The 23167-nt window shown below is 42.6% G+C and overlaps 1 protein-coding gene across 1 annotated transcript in view; it reads right to left on the bottom strand.

Annotated features, from left to right (window-relative positions):
* Suz12 (SUZ12 polycomb repressive complex 2 subunit) overlaps positions 1 to 19309 on the bottom strand; it is a 42505-nt gene extending 23196 nt beyond the window's left edge. Inside the window, exons 1-6 of the mRNA XM_090350644.1 lie at positions 18764 to 19309; positions 15768 to 15814; positions 15610 to 15674; positions 11260 to 11328; positions 6003 to 6052; positions 1705 to 1790 (exon numbers count right to left, since the gene is read on the bottom strand). Coding sequence (XP_090206770.1) covers positions 1705 to 1790; positions 6003 to 6052; positions 11260 to 11328; positions 15610 to 15674; positions 15768 to 15814; positions 18764 to 19085 — 639 coding nt within the window. The 5' untranslated portion in view covers positions 19086 to 19309. The remainder of the gene's footprint in view (positions 1 to 1704; positions 1791 to 6002; positions 6053 to 11259; positions 11329 to 15609; positions 15675 to 15767; positions 15815 to 18763) is intronic.
* Positions 19310 to 23167: the final 3858 nt, after the last annotated feature.

Here is a 23167-nt window from a genome sequence, read left to right as displayed (position 1 = left end):
CACTTCTGGTTTTCTGGGGATTAATTGGAGATAAGAGCTTAGCATGGACTTTTTTTGCCCAAGCTGGCTTGGAACTGTGATCCTTAGATTTCAGCCTGTAGGCTGGAATTGGGGGGCGGGGGGGGTTCTGGAGCTTGAACTCAGGGTCTGGGCTCTGTTCTGATTATGTGGTACTGAGGAATCGTATCCAGGGCTTCATGCATGTTAGGCAAGTACTACCACTAGGCTATTGTCAGATCTAAGCCTTCTAAGTAAGCTAAGTTTACAGGTGTACAATTCCCTTAACAACCTTAGTCTAGTTATGTATACTCTGGCAGCTTTCATTTCCTTTAGGATCTTAATGTAATCTTGGAAGCAGAGCAGCAAACAATACCCTTTCCAGGCCAGAACCTAGTCTTCTCACAAGACAGAGTTACTTGAGGCTATTAAACATAAAAATTGACTTTGGTGATAAGTTTCCTAGGAAATGTAAACATTATAAAATGATTTCATTTTCTAAAAATATAAACAAATTAAAGCAGTGTATTAATTAATGACAGATAATGCTTTAAAAAACCCTATATTTCTTTGAAAGAGTTATAAGATATAACCCTTTTGGAAAAACTCTTAAATCCTTGACTAAGATTTTTTTTTTTTTTTTTTTTTTTTTGCCAGTTCTGGGCTTAAGCTCAGGGCCTGAGCACTGTCCTTGGATTTTTCTCAAGGCTAGAACTCTACCACTTGAGCCTCAGTACCACTTCTGGCTTTTTCTAAATATGTGGTACCAAGGAATCGAACCCAGGTCTTCATGCATGCTAGGCAAGCACTCTACCACTAGGCCAAACTCCTGGTCTTGACTAAGATTTTAATGATTGGCCAATATTTGGACATAATAGTGAATTAACCCAATTTAAGACATAAGACCCAGGTTTATCCCTGACTCCAACTGGATAAGTATAAGCAAATGGAATACTGACAAAAGAAGTTAAAGGATTACAATTCAGCCATCAATATATTTCTTTACTTTTTAAAGTTTCAAAACTGTTCTTAAACTGGCTCCTTCCTGTAACACTAACTACCTAGGAAGCTAAGATCTAGAGTTCTGGTTTAAAGCCAGCATACGCAGAAAAGTCTTAAAGATTCTATCTTCAAAACAGTTACCAACAGCAGGGCTGAAAGTATGGCTATATAGTAGGAGAGCACTGGAGAAGCAAGGACACATGCTCTAGGCACTAGTTCAAAAATGGAGCTAACCAGTAAGGAAAAAAAGGACTTAAAATAAAATATGTGAGCCAAGCACTAAGCTAATGACTCACATCTGCAATCCTAGCCATTTAGGAGGCTGAGCTCTGAGGATTATAATTCAAAGCAAGACCAGTCAAGAAATTCTCTTGAGATTCTGATCACTAAATCAGGCAGCAACATAGCTGGAAACAGAGCTGTAGCTTAAATGGTAAAGGGCCAGCTTTGAGCAAAATAGCTCAGAAAGAACATCCAGGCCCTGAGTTCAAGCCCTAGATTAAAATATACAATATTTGCACGAATATGTTCAATGTTAAAAACTCATTCTACTTCTCCAGGTATTACCTCCCTGTAATCCCAGCCCTTGAGGCTAAGAAGGTAGGAAGATCACTAGTTCTAGCCAGACCTTGGTGGAGAAACCCTATCCAAACACACATACATATACTATTTCACTTAATGAAAAAGTATCATTGTATACATTACCTTTCTTTTTTTATGGCAAACTTTCACAAGCAGGACTTCTAGGGTAACAGAATTTTGTTCGTTTTCTGAGTTTTGTGATGGCTTATCTAAATAGAAATTCAAGACTTTAAAATCTAGTTTAAAAGACACTTGTGATATTAAAATGAGCAGTAAAAAAGTAAAAACTGCCACACAGATTTATTCTAGGGGTAGTGGTCCATTTTGTTTTGTTATTTGCTCTTACACATATGAAAAACAACAGACGAGACAAGTCCTGGGCAAAGTCAAAGGAGAGCAGGAGAAAGAGACTTGAGTGCAGGAGAGGCCTACAATAATACCAGTGGCATGGTCCAAAAAATGTTTTTATGTTTCTTTGTTTTTTGCCAGTCCTAGGCTTGAGCTCAGGGCCTGAGCACTGCCCTTAGACTTTCTCAAGGCTAGAGCTCTCCTACGTGAGCCTCAGCATCATTTTCCAGCCTTTTTCCATGTATGTGGTATTTGTGCATGCTAGGCAAGAACTCTACCAGTAGGCCCCAAGATATGTTTTAAATTTAAAAAAACAAAAGTGTCTTTAAAAAAAAAAAAGTGGGGCTGGGAGTGTGGCCCAGCGGTACGAGTGCTTGCCTAGCATGCACGAAGACCCAGGTTCAATTCATTGGTACCACACACATAGAAAAAAGCCGGAAGTGGTGCTGTGACTCAGGTGGTAGAGCTCTAGCCTTGAGAAAGTCCAAGGACAGTGCTCAGACCCTGAACTCAAGCCCAGGACTGGCCCCCCAAAAATGTATGTATATACATATATATGTATGTATACGTGTACATATGTATATATGTACATGTGTACGTGTGTATATATGTACACGTGTATATATGTACATGTGTATTTATGTACTTATATATAGTGAAAGATGATTTTAAAAGAAGACACGCAATAAGGAGACCATGACTATCTACCTCATAGGATAATAAACTATTTGCAACTTTCTCAAATACAGTTATGAGTTCCTTGACAAGAATCAGGAATAAAATACTTCTATAGGAACAATCACACTAAGTTTAGTTTTTTTCCCTTCTTTTGAAATACACTAGAAAATATCAATATAAGCCTCTATTTGCTACATTAGCAAATTCTGCAGAGTATTATAGCTTGTCTTTAAAATCCCACAGGAATTAAAAGTTCAAAGCTACCAAACAATTTTATCAATATATACTGAAAAGAAAACTAAGTTTGGTTTGAGGTTTTAATAAAATTTTTTTTCCCTACTCAAAAATGATAATCAAGAGATGGGTATGGTGGCTCATACCTGTAATCCTACCTACTCAGGAGGCTGAGATCTGAGGATCATGGTTCAAAGCCAGCCCAGGCACTAAAGAACCTGAGACTCTTATCTCTAATTAACCCCTAGAAAACCAGAAGTGGTGCTGTGGCTCAAGAGGTAGAGCTCTAGCCTTGAGAAAGCCCAAGGAGAGTGCTCAGGCCCTGAGTTCAAACCCCGGGACTGGCCAAAAAAAAAAAAAAAAAAAAAAAAAATCAATCCAGACTCCAACAGCTCATGCATATAATCCTGCTACTCAAGAAGCTGAAACCTGAGGACTGCTATTAGAAGCCAGCCCAGGCAGGAAGTCTGTGAGACTCTTATCTCTTCCTCCTTGCCAGCAAAAATTCAGAAGTGGAGCCATGGCTCAAATGGGAGAGTGCTAGCCTTGAGGAAAAAAAGCTCATGGACAACACCCACCCAGGCCATGAATTCAAGCCCCAGAACAAGAAAGAGAAAAGGTGAGAGAGAGAGAAAGAGAGAGAAAGAGAGAAAAAGAGAGAAAAAGAGAGAGAGAGAGAGAGAGAGAGAGAGAGAGAGAGAGAGAGAGGGGGAAGGAAGGAAGGAAGGAAGGAAGGAAGGAAGGAAGGATGGATGGATGGATTAGGGGAAGGGGAAGGGAAGGGAGGATGGAAAGGGGAGGAAGGAGGGAAGAAAGGGAGGAAGGGATGGAGGGAGGGAAGGGGAAAATAGGGGGGAGAGGGGGGAGGAAGGAAAAGGGTTTCATTTCAAAAGAATTAAAAAATCTGAATTTAGAGATCTTGCTATTAGTTTTCTCTCCTGATTCCTTTAAAACATTCCAAGCCAGGCACAGTGGCTCTCACCTGTAATCCTAGCTACTTAGGAGCCTGAGATTTGAATATCACGGTTCAAAGCCAGCAGAAACACTAAAGCCTGTGAGACCCATGGCCAATTAACCAATAGAAAACTGGAAGTGGCACTGTGAATTAAGGGTACAACAACATTCCAGGGAAGTTGGGAGGGGGACTGCTAATTTCTTAATTTCTACTAATTGTGATGGATAATCTCTTTCAGGAAACAGAACTATGAACAGTTTATTTCCCCATTCACTTTAGTAACATAAAAGGGAAAACTTTCCATTTTGTCATGCAGACAGAAAAAAAAAAGACTTCTTCACAAAGATATAATTTCAATAATAATTACTATGTCTTATAAATCCCTGAAAACAAAGGGCAACTGAAATTATAATAGGCAAATGATGGCCTGGAAGAGTGGCTCACGCCTGTAATCCTAACTACTCAGGAAGCTGAGATCTGAGGATCAAAGTTCAAAGCCAGCGTGGGCACAAAAGGACCTGAGACCCACAAAAAAAAAAAAAAAAAAAAAAAAAGCCAGAAGTGGTGCTGTGGCTCAAGTGGTAGGGCGCCAGCCATGAGGAAAGCTGGAGGACAGTGCTCAAGCCCTGAGTACAAGGCTCAGGACTGGCAAAAAAAAAAAAAAAAAAAAGTTATCTATTCTATCATGATTTTCCCCGCCCGACCCCACTCTAAACTTTGTTTCTTCCTGAATGTGGACCAACTTGACATGTCACTAGGAAAAGTTTTAAATTGTTCCCTGAGGGGCCGGGAGTTTGGCCTAGTGGTTAAAGTGCTTGCCTAGCATGCATGAAGACCCGGGTTCGATTCCTCGGTACCACATACATAGAAAAAAGCCGGAAGTGGTGCTGAGGCTCAAGTGGTAGAGCTCTAGCCTTGAGAAAGTCCAAGGACAGTGCTCAGGCCCTGAGCTCAAGCCCAGGGCTGGCAAAAAAAAAAAGAATCTCACATTCCTTAGTGCCCCAACTTGGCTTGGCTTTGAACTGCGGTCCTCAGATCTCAGCCTCCTGAGTAAATTGTTCCCTGATAATTAAGACATATACACAAATTTAAGATGGACATTTTATTTACTCTGCAAACTGTAACTTTCCCCATCAGTCATTGAACTGTTAATAAAGTAAAATTCCATGGCTTGAGACTGATATACTTACTGGTAACATCTCATTGATAATACTGAATATCTCAGTTGTTTTATTTTGTATGACAGTATTGGGAACTGAATTCAGAGCTTAGTGTTATCCCTTAACTAGTCCACTCATATCACTTGCAAAACAAACTCTACTTCCAGTTTTGTTTTTTTGGTCATTCCTGGGGCTCTCACTCAGATCCTGGGTACTGTCTCAGCCTTGGTGCTCAAGGCTAGTACTCTACCACTTGAGCCACAGTGCTACTTCTGACTTTTTCTACTGTTTATCTAGTATTGAGGAATCAAACCCAGAGCTTCATACATATGAGGCAAATACTATACCACTAAGCCACCTTCCTTCCCAGCCCGTTTTCGTGTTTTTGTCAGTTGTGGGACTTGAACTAAGAGCCTGGGCACTGTCTCTGAACATTTTCCCACAAGACTAGCACTCTATCACTTGAGCCCCAGTGGAACTTGCAATTTTCTGGTGGTTAATTAGAGATAACTCACACAGACCTTCCAGTTGGGACTGGCTCTGAACCAAGATCTGAGGATCTCAGCCTCCTGATTAGCTGGAATTACAGGCATGAGCCCCTAATGCCCAGCACTTCCAGCTTTTTGGAAGTAACTGGTAAGATTCTAAGAGACTCTCCTGCCTGGACTGACTTCAAACACCAATACAACCTTTTGAGTACCTAGGATTACAGGAATGAGCAATGAGCACCAGTCACGTGTTATTTTAAATGTTATTTAAATGTAACATCAATTCAAAATGTTTATGCAGGATGATCATATTGAGATTTCTCATATATCCTACTTGTAAGGGAATTAAAGTTTTTGGTTTTTTTTTTAAATTAACTTCTATACCTTGCTTTTCAAAATCATCAAAAAGCTAAGGGGTGTAGCTTAAAGGCGAAGTAGCTGCTTAGTCTAAGATACCAAGAGTTCCATTATCCAATACACACACACTCACACATGCAGTAAAAATCACCAAATAAAAATGAACAAAATGAAATCAAAATCTTTTAATTAAGTACATACCATTTTTGTGGAAGAAACCAGTAAATGTAAGCTGCAGATGAGCAGACAAGCTAAATGAAACAAAAAAAGTTTATGATTTAATGTTTTATAATAGCCTAGACCTTATAACATTGAAACCAAAACTACTCCAGCTAATTAATAAACATTTGCTTTTGTCTTCTTTTTTTTCTTCTATTTTTGGGAGACCGCTTTTACTATGTAGACTAGTCTACCCTGGAATTTGAGATCCTATGTCACAAAGCTAATCTTTGATTATTCTTAGTGCATGTGTGCAAGTATATGTGTCCTGGTCCTGAGGCTTAAACTAGGGACTGGGCACTATCCTTAAACTTTGGTTTGGCTCTTGAGCCACACCTCCACTTCCAGCTTTTTGGTGATTAATTAGATAAGAGTTTGTGCTTTCCTTCTATCTGGCAAATATCATGTAACCCTTTTACTAATTACAATAAAAAAAAAAAAAGAGTTTGTGCTTTCCTGTCCCAACTGGCTATGAACTACAATCTTGACTAGCTGGGATTCAATGAGCTACCTGGTCATTTTTCTCATTCTTAACTACTACTAGGGCCTATGGCTCCATATGCTTCCCTCTAATGCATAACATCCAAAGTGTGTTAAAGTACTTCAAAATAAATTTCCAAATCCCGTAATTCGCAAAAATAAAAACTAAAAAAAAAAAAAAAAGGAAGGGGCCAGAGTCTGGCCTAGTGGCAGAGTGCTTGTTTAGCATGCAAAAAGACTGGGTTCAATTCCTTAGTACCACATACATAGAAAAAGCTGTAAGTGGCGCAGTGTCTCAAGTGGCAGAGCTCTAGGGACAGTGCTCAGACCCCGACTTCAAGCCCCAGGATTGGGGGAAAAAAAAAATTCAAGGGAGTTAAGAAAAACATACCACCAAAAAGTTCATGTATTTTGCTATACTTTAGTGTCTAAGTGGAAGATATGTTTCCCAACTTCAAAGGTAATATTGATAAGGATACCACTGAATCACAGACAGGTGTTTGAATTTTTTTTTTTTTTGTCGGTCGTGGGGCTTGAGCTCTGGGCTTGGGCACTATCCTGATCAAGTCTAATACCCTACCCCTTGAGCCACAACACCACTTCTGGTTATCTAGTCGTTAATTGGAGATAAGAGTCTCGGGGACTTTCATGCCCAGGTTGGCTTTGAACTGTGATCCTCAGATCTCAGCCTCCTGAGTAGCTAGGATTATAGGCATGAGCCACAGCCCCAGGCTTGAATATTTTTTTTTTGTTGTTTTTTTTTGCCAGTCCTGGGCTTGAGCTCAGGGCCTGAGCACTGTCCTTGGACTTTCTCAAGGCTAGAGCTTTACCACTTGAGTCTCAGCACCACTTCCGGCTTTTTTCTGTGTATGTGGTACCTCGGAATCGAACCCGGGTCTTCATGCATGCTAGGCAAGCACTTTAACCACTAGGCCAAACTCCCGGCCAGGCTTGAATATTTTTAAATAGAGAAAATTTGAGCTTCCTAAAATATGATCCAGAAAACCCTCACTTTACATTTCAATTGGGAGTGAAACACACTTGAAATCTGCTGCAATTTGTGATTTATTTCAAAATACAATATTTACTTTCAGCATTAGAAGCCACAGAAAAGGAGACTGAAATTTAAAAAATAGAGTTTTGAGGTCAGCTCAAGCAAAAAAGGCTTTCAGATGCTACCTCCCAAATATCTAGCAAATAGCAGGCCTGAAGGTGTGGCTCAAGGTCTATAGCAGTACCCATTCCTCACAATCCTTAGCAATGAGGCCAGAAACAAACCCTGAGGAGTTCAAAACTCCAGTACTGGGGTGGGGAGTTTGACCTAGTGGTAGAGTGCTTGCCTAGCATGCACAAAGACCTGGGTTTGATTCCTGGGTACCACATACATAAAAAAACTCGAAGTGGTGCTCTGGCTCAAGTGGTAGAGCGTTAGTCTTGAGGAAAAAGTCAAAGACAGTGCTCAGCCCTGAGTTCAAGCTCTGTGGCTGGCAAAATTAATCACTTAAATTTAAAAAACAAAAAACTCTAGTACTAGGGCTGGGAATGTGGCAAGGTGGTAGAGTGCTTGCTTGCACTGCATGCAGGAAGACCCGGGTTCAATTCCTCAGTACCATATACATAGAAAAAAGCCAGAGGTGGTGTTGTGGCTCAAGTGGTGGAGCTCTAGCCAGGAGAAAACCCAAGGACAAGTGCTCAGACCCTGAGTTTAAGGCACAGGACTGCCAAAAAAAAAAAAAAAAAAAAAAAAACCCTCCTCCAGTACTAGCCAGAAGCTAATATCTCATACTTATAATCATAGCGACTCAGGAGACTAAGATCTGAGGACCAGAGTTTAAAACTACTCCAGGCAGGAAATTCTACCAAACTCTTAACCTACAATAAACTGCCAAAAGGCAAGAAGTGGAGCTATGGCCAAGTGGTAAAGTGTTATCTTTGAGCAAAAGAGAACCCAGGCCCTAAGTTCAAGCTCTAGGACTGTCCAAAAAAAAGTTACTGGTAATTGAGAAACTATCAGGATAAGATAAAGAGCTTTGACCCGTCAATAAGCTACATTGTTCTACAGTGTGATAGCACAGAGGGCTATAAAGAAATCTTGGGCCTTACAAGGGTTTCACAGAAGAGTAACATAGTCAGGGTGTTTTATTAAATGGTTTCCATGGGCTGAAGGTGAAGCTTCAATGGTAGAATGTATCCCTGGCATATGAGAGTCTCTGCCATCCATCCCTAAGCACCAAACAACAAGCACACTACACAGTGACAAGACAGTAAGTACTTAAGTTATGTATAAGCTGGGTGCAATGGCACACTCCTGTAATCCTAGATTCTCAGGAGGCTGAGATCTAAGGATCAAAGTTCAAAGCCAGCCTGGGCACTAAAGAAGTGAGACTCTTATCTCCAATTAACCACCAGAAAACCGGAAGTACTACTCAAGGGGGTAGAGCAGTAACCTTGAGCTGAAGAGCTCAAGGACAACACCCCAGCCCAGAGACCAAGTCCCACAACCACCACCAATAACAACAACAAAAATTATGTGTGCAAGGGTCACTTAGGAAAAATGATTGCAGTGTTTCTAGCCTGGTTTTGGTAACGATCCCCTTGAGAGCCCTTGCAAAGAGTCCAGTTTAAGATAGACGCCGATGGCTCACACCTGTAATCCTATTTGTAAGGTTGAGAACAAGGTTTTGCAGTGTGAAGCAAATCCTGGGCAACAAAGTCCATGAGACTCTGGTCTACAATTATCCATCAAAAAGCCAGAGGTGGGGGCCAGGAGTTTGGCCTAGTGGTTAAAGTGCTTGCCTAGCATGCATGAAGACCCAGGTTAGATTCCTCGGTACCACATACATAGAAAAAAGCTGGAAGTGGTGCTGAGGCTCAAGTGGTAGAGCTCTGGCCTTGAGAAAGTCCAAGGACAGTGCTCAGGCCCTGAGCTCAAGCCCAGGACTGGCAAAAAAAAAAAAAAAAAAGCCAGAGGTGGAGCTATGGCTCAAAATACACATCACCAGCCTTGTGCAAAAATGCTACAGGAAGCCGAGCATGATGGCTCACGCCTGTAATCCTAGCTACTCAGGAGGCTGAGATCTGAGGATGACAGTTCAAAGCCAGACTAGGCACTGAAGACAGTGAGACTCATCACCAATTAATCACTAGGAAACAGGGAGTGGGGCTGTGGCTGAAGGGTAGGGCAGTAACCTTGAGCAGAAGAGCTCAGGGACAATGCCCAGGCCAAGTTCCAGCCCCATAACCTCCCCCCCCCAAAAAAAATGCTACAGAAGGGCCAGGAGTTTGGCCTAAGGGTAGGATGCTTGCATAACATGCACAAAGACCCAGGTTCAATTCTTTGGTACCACATACATAGAAAAAAGCTGGAAGTGGTACTGTGGCTCAAGTGGTAGAGCTCTAGCCTTGAGAAAACCCCACAGTGCTCAGGCCAAGTTCAAGGCCCAGGACTGGCAAAAAGAAAAAAAAAAAAAAAAACCACTACAGGAGAGGGGAGCTCAAGCCCCAATATTAGCAAGGGAAGAAGGGAAAATAGAAGTACAATGCAGCTCAGTGGGATAGAGCACTTGCCAAAAATTCACAAGGTCCTAAAGCTAGGGGGATGGGTGATATGAAAATCTATAGTTCTAGGTTGTCTCTAAACACTGACAAGCAAACACTATACCCTTCTCTTTACAATAATATTCAATTTATTTTAGTTTACATTCAAGCTATTATTTGTAATGGGAAGATATTAAACTAGTCAGAATATTTTGGGACTAGTTTTGGTTATACATTTGAAAACTTAGAATAAGCATACTCTGGCGAATGTGTGTCAAATTCCTTAAACATGTGAGAGCAATATCAATTATAAAACCATGAATATTTTGCTTAAGGGGCAAACAAAGAGAAGGAAAAAAAAAATTTTTTTAAAGCTATTTGGGGGCCAGGAACATAGCCTAGTGGTAGAGTGCTTGCCTAGAATACACAAAGTCCTGAGTTTAATTGCTTGGTACCACATACCAGAAAAAGCCAGAAGTGGTACTGTGTCTCAAGTGGCAGAGCACTGGCCTTGAGAAAGCCCAAGGACAGTGCTCAGGCGCTGAGTTCAAGCCCCAGGATTGGCAAAAACAAACAAAAAAGGTACTTGTTCAGTCAGGAGTTTGGCCTAGTGGTAAGAGTGCATGCATAGTATGCATAAAGACCAAGTTCGATTCCTCAGTATCACATATATCCAAAAAAAAAATAAAAATAAAAAAATGCCAGAAGTGGTGCTGTGGCTCAAGTGGCAGAACTGTAGCCTTGAGGAAAAAAAAGCCCAAGGACAGTGCTCAGGCCCTGAGATCAAGTCCCTGGACTGGCAAAAAAAAACAAAAAACAAAAAACTAAGCTGTTTGCATTCACAAATGAGAATAATCACTTAGAAGAGGTAAAATGGTAATGCACCTATCACATATTAAATTTTACTTTCCCCATAAATGATTGTAGAAATAAGATTACAGATTACAGATTTTAATTTTATAAGAACTAGAAACTCATAAATAATAACAAACCCAAGCAGTGAGATTCCCTCACACTGAACATGTTTAAACTGAAGCTTAACAATGTTATCTATAGAAGTTTTAGGAAAAGCTTCAAATTCACTCCTATGAATTTGAACCAAATGACCTCTAGACTTTTCTAATTCCTGACAATATTGGGGTGACTGCTAAGGAACTTATCACTATTCATTTTTCTTTTTTCCTCAAGCATATCATTTAATGTAAATTGTAAGTTCTCTTACCTATGAGATTCTTGCTCTCCTTTCATTTTCTCTACTTTTGATAACATATCATCAACCTTAAATGCTTTCCTGGAAGAAACATAAAATAATCACAGTTCAATTTGGAAAAAACGCAAACTACATTTTATTGTAACTGACAGGCAAGATGGAAAGTGTTAAGTAAATTATAGTTATCATACCAATGAATATTATTGAAAAATATGTTACAATATCACAGCTATGCCTTTAAGCTGAATTTTCAGTGCTAACTTTTCCATCAAATCTTTTGTAATTATCTAAAATCAGTGATTTCTTGCTACCTCTGAATATAGATGTATATCTATTTATGATTCACATATGAAAACTAGATAAGACCAGGTACTGGTGGCTGGCTGTAATTCTAGCTAATCCAGAGGTTGAGAACTGGAGATCATAGGCAAAAAAGTCCAAGAGAGGCCAGGAGTTTGGCCTAGTGGTAGAGTGCTTGCCTAGCATGCACGCAGACCCGGGTTCGATTCCTCAGTACCATATACATAGCAAAAAAAAAAAAAAAAGCCGGAAGTGGTGCTGAGTCGAAAGTGGTAGAGCTCTAGCCTTGAGAAAGTCCAAGGACAGTGTTCAGGCCCTGAGCCCAAGCCCAGGACTGGCCAAAAAAAAAAAAAGGCCAAGAGACTCTTATCTCCAATTAATCACCAGAAAACCAGAAGTGGTGCTGTTGCTCAAAGTAATTGACAGCCCTGAGTTCAAGTACTAACCAAAAAAAAAGGAAAAGAAAAAAGAAAGCTAGTAAATATTTTATTTCTTCTACCAGACTGTAAAGGAGAGAGAGTGTGTGTGTGTGTGTGTGTGTGTGGTCATGGGATTTGAACTCTGGGCCTGGGCATTGTCCCTGAGCTTTTCGTCTTAAGCCTACCTCTTGAGCCACAGCGCCACTTCCAGGAAATTGTCTTTTTATTTGTGCTAGTATTAGGGCTTGAACTTAAGTTCTGGATCCCTTAGCTTTTTACACTGCAGGCCAGTGGTACTCTCCAACTTGAGCCACAGCTCCATTTCCAGCTTTTTGGTGGCTAATTAGAGCTAAAAGACACAGACTTTCTTAAACAAGTTGGCTTCGCATCTCCACATTGAGATCTCTGAATCAGGAGTGGCTAGTTTTATAGACATGAGCCATGGACACCAGGTTAAAACTCTCATTAAGCATATATCTGGCAGAGTGCCTTAGCTTTGGCAGGTAGTTAAACATTTATTTAAATGAGCCAAACAAACACAAATTATTTACATTCTGTATAAGCAACCCAATGAATATATACTTGCAATATACATAAATAGATGCTCTCTACAATGTATCTGAAGCTCATAAAACACCATTAGAAGTTATTAGCAGAGCTAAAGTTAAATGAAATATCATATCAAAGAGAGACCTATACAGCCAGGTGCAGAGGCTATTCAGGAGGCTAAGATCTGAGGATCTCGATTCAAAACCAGCCCGAGCACTAAAGAACCTGAGACTCTTATCTCCAATTAACCACCAGAAAACCAGAAGTGAGGCTATGGTTCCAGGGGTAGAGCAATAGCCTTGAGCTGAAGAGCTCAGAGACAGCGCCCAGGCCCAGAGTTCAAGCCCCATTACCCACACAGAGAGAGACAGACAGACACACAGAGACAGACAGAGAGCGAGTGAGAATGAGAGCACAAGAGAACTATAGCAATACACTGTTAATCTCCACAGGTAGAAAAAAAGAAAAATGAACAACTTTTTTCTTTTGGTAGTCCTGGGTCTTGAACAAAGCCTGAGCACTCTACCACTTGAGCCATAGTACCACTTTCACGTTTTTCTGTTTATCTGGTACTGAGGACTTGAACCCAGGGCTTCATGCAAGTTAGGCAAACACTATTACTAAGCCACATTCCTAGCCCTGAACAACTTTTTCAGGCTAGTTACAAAGAACTACATAGTGCAAATATTTACTAGACAGCTTTTCTGCGGGTATGTATGCTGGTCCTGGGGCTTGAAATCAGGGCCTGGCCACTGTCCTTGAACTTCTTTTGCTCAAGTTAAGTGCTTTACCACATCAGCAATAGTTCTTTTTAGTTTATTGAAAATAATAGTCTCATGGATTTTCCTGCCTGGGCTGGTTTCAAATCATGAGACTCCTGAGTAAATAAGAATACAGGAGCTTTATCCTGAGAAAAGCTAACCAAGATGGCAAGGCCACAGAGTTCAAGGTCCAGTACCTACATCAAAAATAATAGTAACAACATCAACCAAAAAATACCTACAACAAAAACAAAAAACACCATAACAGTACAATATCTCAGACAGTAAGGCAGATTATTCAAATGGTCAGCAAAAAGGAGAATGAAGCTGAGATACCAATAGCTTACACTTGTAGTAACTTTGTGTTAACACAAGGTTCTTCTGGGCAGAAGTTTGTGATAGCTAGGTATAGTGCTAAGTCCCGGGCATCTTGGTATATTAGAGGCTGAAATTGGAAGGATCAAGGCTAAGCAGAAAAATCCAAAAGAGAGCCAGGAGCATGGATGGCCTAGAGGTAGAGTGCTTGCCTAGCACCCACGAAGGCCTGGGCTCAATTCCTCAGTACCACATATATAGAAAAAGCTGGAAGTGGTGCTACGTCTCAAGTGGTAGAGCTCTAGCCTTGAGAAAGCCCAAGGACGGTGCTCAGGCCCTGAGTTCAAGCCCCAGACTGGCCAAAAAAAAAAAAAAGAAAAGGGCTGGGAGTTTGGCCTAGTGGTAGAGTGCTTGCCTCACATGCAGGAAGACCAGGGTTCGAGTCCTCAGTACCACATACATAGAAAAAAAAAAGCCAGAAGTGGTGCTGAGGCTCAAGTGGTAGAGCTCTAGCCTTGAGAAAGTCCAAGGACAGTGCTCAGGCCCTGAGCTCAAGCCCAGGACTGGCAAAAAAAAAAAAAAAGAAAAAAGAAAAATCCAATAGAAGCTGGACACAGTGGCCAGTATGAGCAGCAATGTGGATCTTACCTCAAAATTAAATCAGTGGCAAGGTTTGGCGGGTCACACCTGTAATCCTAGCTACTCAGGAGGCTGAGATCTGAGGATTACGGTTCAAAGCCAGCACAGACACTGAAGTCTGTGAGACTCTTATCTCTAATTAACCACCAGAAAACCAGAAGTGGTATTGTGGCTCAAGGGTAGGGTGGTAGCCTTAAGTTGAACAGCTCAGGGACAACACCCAGGCCCAGAGTTCAAGTCCCACAACTGACAGAAAAAAACAAAAAAAGCTTTATGTCTGCTACATATCTTCTTTAGTATAGATGCAGAAAGTTGTATTTGATATCTTCTCTTGTCATTTGTAGGACTTGAACTCTGGGCCTGGGCACTGTCCCTGAGCTCTTTAGCTCAAGGTTACCATCCCTATACCTTGAGTCACTACACCACTCACACATGGTTTTTCTTGTTTTGTTTTGGGTTGGGTTGTTTTTGTTTGTGTCCTTGGGCTTTTTTTTCTATGTTTTTCTATGTTTGTGATACTCATGCATACTAGGCAAGCACTCTACCACTAGGCCAAAGTTCTCGCCCACAGGCATAAGTTCTAAAGTGACGATTAGATCTTATGTATCAGTTATCCTGAGCTCTTTAATAATTATTTATTTATTTAAATCCCAGACTTCTACCAAGCCTGAAAATAGCAATAAAAAGTAAAACATGAATCAAATCACTTTTCACTTCATTACTAAATTATTCCAATATGGAGAGAGAAAATAAAATTGGAATTCACAAAATATTAAAAATTATAGCAAATTTGCCAGGCACTGGTGGCTCATACCTGTAATCCTAGCTACTCAGGAAACTGAGACCTTAGGATTGATACTCTATCTCAAATTAACCACCTAAGAAGTGGAAGCTGTGGCTCAAAGCCTCAGAGAAGTACCCTTGAGTTTAAGCTCAAGGACAGTACTCAGGCCCCAAATTCAAGCTCCATGCAAAATGTGTGTGCGCATGTGTGTACGTGTATGTGCATGTATATGAGCTTTATCTTGCATTCAACTAGTCGCTCTTACACTTGTGTTTGTATTTACTTTAATTAAAAATAGTTCTTTAAGGGGCCAGGAGAGTAGCCTAGTGGTAGAATGCTTGCCTAGCATACACAAAGCCCTGGATTCCATTTCTCAGTACTACACAGAAAAAACCGGAAGTGGTACTGTGGCTCAAGTGATAGAGCACTAGCCTTGAGAAAGCCCAAGGACAATGATCAGGCCCCAAGTTCAAGCTCCAAGACTGGCAAAAAATAAATAGACAGATATAGATAGATTGATTGATTTAAAAAACCGGGGCACGGTGGCTCCTGCCTGCAAAAAAATAAAATTAAAGATTCATAAAAATATACCTACCTTTTGATGTTTGTTCTGGAGTTTCGATGAGACATGTAAGTAAGAGTTCTGTGCAAAAAGATTGGCTGTAAAAAAAAAAAGTCAGAAAAAGAATATAAGTAAATACATGTTAAGTTATAAGAATGAAATAATATTGATGAATTCCACCGAGTACTTACTGCTATGAGATTTCGAGTTCGGAGAAATCTATAGATCTGTGTTGGTTCTAGATAAGAGAAAACAAAATTTATGTATCATCCAAATGTCAGGAAACTATCAATCTCATCCATGCCAGCCCAAACTATAACCATTGTAAACTGCGTATGATAGAAATAGAGTACTAAATACTTTTATCAAGAAAATCATTTCGCTTAGTAAGATCAAGACACACCTATAATCCTACCTACTCAGGAGGCTGAGATCTGAGGTTCACAGTTCAAAGCCTGGGCACAAAAGTTCATGAGACTCATCTCCAATTTACCACCAGAATAATGGAAGTAGTGCTGTGGCTCAAGTGGTAGAGCACTAACCTTGAGCTGACAACTTCTAGGCTCAGAGTTCAAGCCCCACAATGGGAAAAAAAAAATTCAATTTATGACATACGTTTAAAGTTCATCTGCATTAAAGCTCTCGATGGTCTGGCCAGATTTTTCTAAGATAGCCATTGTTACTGTGCAAGACTAATGAGCAACAGTTATAGAAAAATAACTGAAATGAAGTTATTGTCAACAAAATAACTTTTATTGAGGCCAAAGAAAATAAAATTTCTTTTTTTAACTGAACATTTAAAATTCGCATATAGAGGCAACCTGGCCTGGTGTCTCACGCCCATAATCCTAGCTACTCAGGAGGTTGAGATCTGAGGATGGAGGTTCAAAGCCAGCCTGGGCCCTAAAGTCCATGAGACTCTTATCTCCAATTAACCACTAGAATTCTAGGCTCAAGGGGTATCGAGGTAACCCCGAGCAGAAGAGTTTCAGGGATAGCACCCAGGCCGAGTTCAAGCCTCACGACTGACAAAAAATAAAATAAAATAAAGTAAGAAAAAAAATCTTGGAGAGCCACCAAGCAAAATGGAATAAAAATCTGTCAGGCACCGATGACTCACACCTGTAATCCTAATTACTCAGGAGGCTGAAATCTGGGAATAGCAGTTAAAAAAGCAGACGGGCTGGGAGCATAGCATAATGGTAGAGTGCTGGCCTAGCATGCACAAAGCCCTGGGTTCGATTCCTGGGTACCACATTCACAGACAAGGCCAGAAGGACACTGTGGCTCTGGTGGCAGACCACTAGCCTTGAGCAAAAACTGTCCAAGGATAATGCCCAGGCCCTGAATTCAAGTCCCAGGACTGGCAAAAAAAAAAAAAAAAAAAATCCAGAAATAGACCTGTGGTTCTAGGGGTACAAGCTTTGTCAAAAACAACTTGGGGACAGCATTCAAGGCCTTGATTTCAGGCCCTGGAGCTGGACAACAGGCATGTTGGCACTCATAGACAAGGACACGAGAATAAAACTATTCCCAGACATAGTTACATAGACATGATTAAAGTGAATACACTATAAAATCCATTCAGTACTTTTAAATTCTAGTATAGTTTCATGTAAATACTGCCTTCAATATATTCTTTGTAAATCCACAGATTCCAACAAGTCCTTTTAATGCCTACAATCAGCTAAAAATTAAAGGACTTGTAAGGGACTTAATTAAAGTTGACAATATATCCACACACCATCATGTTTTACATAGAGCCATGTCAAAATAAACTAAAAGTACATTAACTATATATTTAATAATTATATTAAAGCAGTTCAACTTGCCAGCAACTAAAATCAATATCAAAGAATAATCACGTTGCTTCCTGACAAGATCCACCTCTTGGTGACAACTGACTTCCCAGATGGACTCATCAGAAAGCAATTAGTTAAAACCTTCCAGGTGGATTTCTCATAACATTTGCAAAGTTTTAAATTTCCACTTAATCCTCAGCTAGTTTATAGTTTTAATTTCAAATTCAACTAAAGGATGAGCTATTTTAGCAGAGGTACAAAAGAGTGTGCTTATTTTTATGATTCCAGTTTTCTACACTTCCAATTAAAGCTTTCCCGGATTTTTCAAACTGTGCTGGGCAAAAGAAAAATGTGAATCACTCTGAAACAAGGTTCAATATTGATTTCAATAAAAACTGAAATTCCTTCATTAAATTCTAATCCGAATTTCACGAAGCACTAGTGAGAAAAAAAGGAGGGGCTTTAAACAATTTAGTCTGTCTTCTGCACACACAGATGATACCATGCCCTTAACATATGCCACGGTATTATTGTAAATAAACCCATTCGACAGTAGATGGGAGTTTTGTTTTGTTTTGTTTTTTTTCAAGTTTCCCTGTGACACTTAGCTATAAGCTAGCCTGAACTATAGTATACACACAAAAGCAAAAATAAATAAAGACAGGGTGGAACTTTCAGTAAAGAACAGTTACGATTATTTACAGTCAAGAAGTTGTTTATGAATTCTATTGTTTGTTTCCAGGCACCTTGCTCCCTTTTACAAACAAGTCATTCTTCCAGGAGCAAAAATCTCAGTTAAGAGGCCGTCCAGGAAATTAAGACGGAACTCGCCAGGTCGCGCGTACGAGTCGAGTCGCGGGCCCGCCCTCGGCCTCAGTCTACGTTGCCCTAAAATGGGCGGACAGACTGGAAAGGTTTAAAGGCAGCCAGGGGGGCCATGTTGATGTGCAGCACGAGTTAAGTTAGCCAGCACCCGGGCTACGCGATCTGATGCCCATTCCCTCCGCGTTCTTGCCTTTAGACCCCTCAACATTCCGCCACCAGAAGCCCCCGGACTCCTCCAACCCCGAAGGCAGGGAGGAAAAACAAGAACTCCTCGAGGATCCGCCTGCACTTCGTTCCCCACGTCACCTCCTCGCTCCTAAACGCTAGATGCGAGCCTGGGGCCCGGAACCGACTCTCGAGGGGTGCGACCCCGAGGGGGTGCCCCCCCCCGCAGGCACGGACCGATCCCCGAGGCCCCAGTCGGCGGGTCCCGGGAGTCGCGTCCTCCCTCCGCCCCCAGAAGCAAGTGAACTCCCGAGAGCCGGGGAGTGGGGGGGGGTGAGGGGAAGCCGGCCGACCGTCCCGTCCCCGGCGGCCCTCCCAGCCTCGCGCACACTCACTCTCAAAGGCCTGGAGGAAGAGCTCGTGGTCAGCCTGGACGTGCTCCATTTTCGGCTTCTTCACCGGCAACACCGCCGCCCCCGCCGCGGCCGCCGCCGCCGCCGCCGCTGCCGCCGCCGCCGCCGCGGAGGAGGAGGAGGAGGAGGAGGAGGAGGAGGAGGCCGAGTAACTGCCGCCGCCTACACCGCCCCCGCCGCCGGATTTGCCGCCCGACGCCGCCGCGGCCGCCACTGCCGCCGAACCCCCGAAGCCGCCTCCCCCGGACCCCGCGCTGGGCCCCGAGCCGCCCCCTCCCCCACCGCCGTGCTTCTGAGGCGCCATCGCGGTTCCTGCCTCCTCCCCCCCGCCAGCTACCCGCCGGGCGGCCCCGGAGAGTAAGCGCCTGCAACACCGCCCGCTCGCCCCAGCAGCCTCCGGCGGACCGAGGGGGGAAGGAGGAGAGAGGGGAGGAGAGGGGAAGGGAAGGGAGGAGGAGAGGAGGGAAGGAGGGAGGAAAAAAAAAAGTGTCTCCTCGGAGCCCCGCTCTGCTTCGGAGGCCGCTCACCCTACCCTGGCCTCGCTCCGCCCACTTCCCCGCCCGGCGCTCTGATTGGTTGGCGGGAGCGCGCGCCGCCCGGCAGCTCAGCCCGTTGGCCCACGGATTCCCCCGTCAGTCACGCGGAGGCGCTTCTTACCCAGGCGCGGCTTGGTTGGCCCGTGCGCGCTGCCGATCGCGGGCCCGGCCGCCTCTTTGAACTGAATTCGCGGGAAAATTAGGGGTCGGAGCGGCCTTGCTGCGGGCCCCGGTGCATTGTGGGGAGAGAGGGACCTTAGGAGCGGCGTTCCGAAGCCGTTTCTCGCCTTCCGAGCGTCGTCGGTCGCCGCCCCTGGGGAGGGATGGGTGGGTTGCTGGACCCGTGAAGGGAGTGCGGGCGTCCGGGGGTGTCTGGGGACGGAGGGAGATCCTTCCCGGATCGTCGAGTCTCTGAGATCTCCGGAAGGGGGTTTGCTGGGGAGGGGGCCCGGGTGGGGGGGTGGCCTGGGGGTCTCCGGTGCCCTGGGCCGCCACGTGCGCCGGGCCACCACCCGCGCGGCCGAGCCCCCTCCTCCCCCCCTGCGCAGCCCGGGGCAGCGGCCGTGGTGGACGACCCTGGGCTCTGCCCGGGGCAAAGCTACGTCGATGGGGCGGCTTCGACATCCTCACCGAGAAGCGTGGCTCGTCAACGTGAGGGGCTCGACGTGCAGCTACGGCCCCCCCACCCCACGCGAGACCGAGCTGCCGGTGGAAGCTCGGGCTCCTGCGGACTCATTTTCCGCTCAGAAACTTGGGAGGGTGAACGTCAGGCTCGCTGCCCAGGCCCGCATGGGGCTTTGGTGGAGGTTTCGCGTGAGGTGGATGGAGTTCGGAGAAGCGAGCTCGAAGTGGAATTTCAGGTTAGACAGAATGATCTCTCCCGGAGAAGTCCTGCCGGTTCAAATCCCCGGGGTCCGGTTGGGAGTCACGAAGAAACCTCCTCGCCGAAAGCCGCATCTGCGAGAAACAACCCTTTCTGACTGTTTGGGTTCTTCCAGGGGCTTGTCAAAATCTGTTTACCAAAAAAAGGGTCTTTGGAATGGTTATTCAGTGTGTTTACCTAAGTAGTTATCTTTAGAATGGTTATTTAAATATCTAAAGTGCTGATTGAACCTCGCTTTCACTCTCCACACAAAGCAAGATCTGCAAATGTTTGCAGTTCAAATAAAATTTGGCATTTCAAGGACATCTACAATTAGATATACTTTCCTTATCTGAAGTTAAGTATATTTGCTGCTAATATTTTTTTAAAGGTACGTATATTTTACACTAAGAAAAAGTTTAGAATCCTTTCTAGTTGGTATTACCACTGTTTTCCTTTTTTTTTTTCCTCTACAAAATAGATGTTTTCAAACTGTCATGATAAGTTATCCCTATAAAAATAGGCCAGTGAAACCTGTTGAAATTGTTTTGGACAGGCAGAAGAGGAGTAGAGAGTGATTAAAAGGAGTAAGATGGATCAGAAGCCATTGTTAACATGAAAAGATAATGAATTCAGTATAATGTAGGTAATTTAAAATTTTTGTTTCTTTTTTAGATTTCTGAAGTAAGCCCCCTCTGATTAATAATCATCCACAGAGGCATGTGGATTTTTTTTGGGGGGGTTGCTTTCTCATCTTCAGCTTTATAGGGGGTAGAAAATATGATCTAGCCAACTGAGTCAAGGTCTTTGGAGTTACACTCTAAACAAACCATATAATATCAAGTTATAAGCCAGAATGTAAATTTATTAACCCTCAAGATAACTGGCAAAATGCCCATGCTTTATCATTTATCAGGGTTTCCCTTTTGGGTGAGGAAGGATGGATTGAGAGGAACAAATAGATTCAAAAGTTAAAAAGAAGAGAAGGAGAAAAAGATTTGGCTTGTTCTTAAATGGAAAGAGACATGTACATTCACCCTTGGCAACCAGCACTGATCAACAAAAAGCCAATACTGCTGTGAAAGAAGCAGAAGTAACCAATTCTCATTTGTAAAAAAAAATTTCCTAATGAATCATGATTTTTATTTAAGTCTTCAACCAATTAGTTGAAATGAAATTTCTAAAAAATCTCAAGCTCTCTTCTACACAGATTTTATTTGAATATATATTAGTTGTAGCAAGAGATTTTACTGTCATATTTCCATACACACATATAATGTATCCCCATCAAGCTCCCTCTTCTTTCTCATCCTCCCCTACTCACTCTTTCTTTTTTCTTTTTTTTTTTTTTTTTGCCAGTCCTTGGTTTAAGCTCAGGGCCTGATCACTGTCCTTGGACTTTCTCAAGGCTAGAGCTCTACCATTGAGCCTCAGCACCACTTCCAGCTTTTTTCTATGTATGTGGTACCAAGGAATCGAATCCGGGTCTTTGGGCATGCTAGGCAAGCACTCTACCACTAGGCCAAACTCGCAGCCTCACTCTTTAATTCTTTGGCACTTAGGAAATACACCAAAAAAATATTTTTTCTGCTGACAAATTCAAATTGAGAGATTATCTTAGTTACATAATTTTTCTAAGGGCTTTATTTGGTGAGTCCATAGTAGAGTGCATGTTTGGCATGCCGGAGGTCCCAGCTTAAATCCCCATCATCAGTAACAATTAGCCAGACACTGGCAGCTCACACATCAGGAGACTGAGATCTGAGGTTCGTAGTCCAAAGCCAGCCTGGGCAGAAAAGTTCATAAGACTCATCTCCATTAACGCCTGGAAAACTGAAAGTGGTGCTGTGATTCAGAGTGGTAAAGTGCTAGCCTTGAGCAAAAATGCTCAGGGACAGTGACCAGGCCCTGAGTTCAAGACCCACATCAGAAAAGAAAAAAAAATCTGCTATAGCAAAGTCTTTTTTTGTTTTTATTTTATTTTTTTGCCGGTTCTGGAGCTTGAACTCTGGGCCTGAACACTGTCCCTGGGCTTTTGCAAGGCTGGAGCTCTACCACTTGAGCTACAGCACCACTTCTAACTTTTTCTACATATATGGTACCAAAGAATCAAACCCATCTTTGTGCATGCACAGCAAGCGCTCTACCACTAGGCCAAACTCTTGGCTACTGCTTTGGGGGTTTTTTGGTTGTTTTTATTGTTTTGGTTTTTTTTGGGGGGGGGTTGTTTTTGATCATAGAAAGAAAAAATAATGAGATGTGCTAAGAAATTTGTACCAGGTCTGTGGTAGATCTGGGATTCTAATCCAGACAGTCCATTTCCTGAAGCCCCACTCAACATATTAAATCTCTTTTTTTTTTCCTCTCTCTCTCTCTCTTTTTGCCAGCAGACAGACTTGAATTCTGGGCCTGGGTGCTGTCTCTGAGTTCACCACTTTGAATCACAGTTCCATTTCTGTTTTTTGAGTGGTTGGTTGGAGATAAAGAGTCTCCAGGGGACTTTTCTGCCTGGTCTAGCTTCTAACTATGAGTAGCTACGATTATAGACATGGGACACAACTGCCAGGCACTGTCCTTTAGCCTTTTTGCTCAAAGCTGGTGCTCTACCACTCAAGCCTGACCTCCACTTCTGTGGGGTTTTTTGTTTGTTTGTTTCTGGTCAATTGGAGATAACAGCCTCATAGACTCTTCTCCCCAGAGTGGCTAGGCAAAGCCATAATCCTCAGATCTCAACCTCCTGAGTAGCTAGGATGACAGACTTGAGCCACTAACACCAGCTTCCAATCTCCTATTTACTTCTACAATATCTTTCTTTCCTCCATCTACCCTCACCACTTTAAGATCAATCAACTCCATAGACTATTAAAGTAGCTCTATAAATGTTATAGCAAAGAAAAATGTTTATCATGCCTTGAATAAACTAGATGACTATATTTGCCTCTACGTTCTGAAAGAAATATAATTATGAGATTTTTAAAGCATGAATAT

The sequence above is a fragment of the Megascapheus bottae genome, chromosome 17 (assembly GCF_031878675.1).
Source record: "Megascapheus bottae isolate mThoBot1 chromosome 17, mThoBot2.hap1, whole genome shotgun sequence".
In the NCBI taxonomy this organism is placed as follows: domain Eukaryota; kingdom Metazoa; phylum Chordata; class Mammalia; order Rodentia; family Geomyidae; genus Megascapheus; species Megascapheus bottae.
The sequence above is the reverse complement of the archived record's forward strand: the minus strand, read 5'-3'. Positions and strand labels throughout refer to the sequence as shown.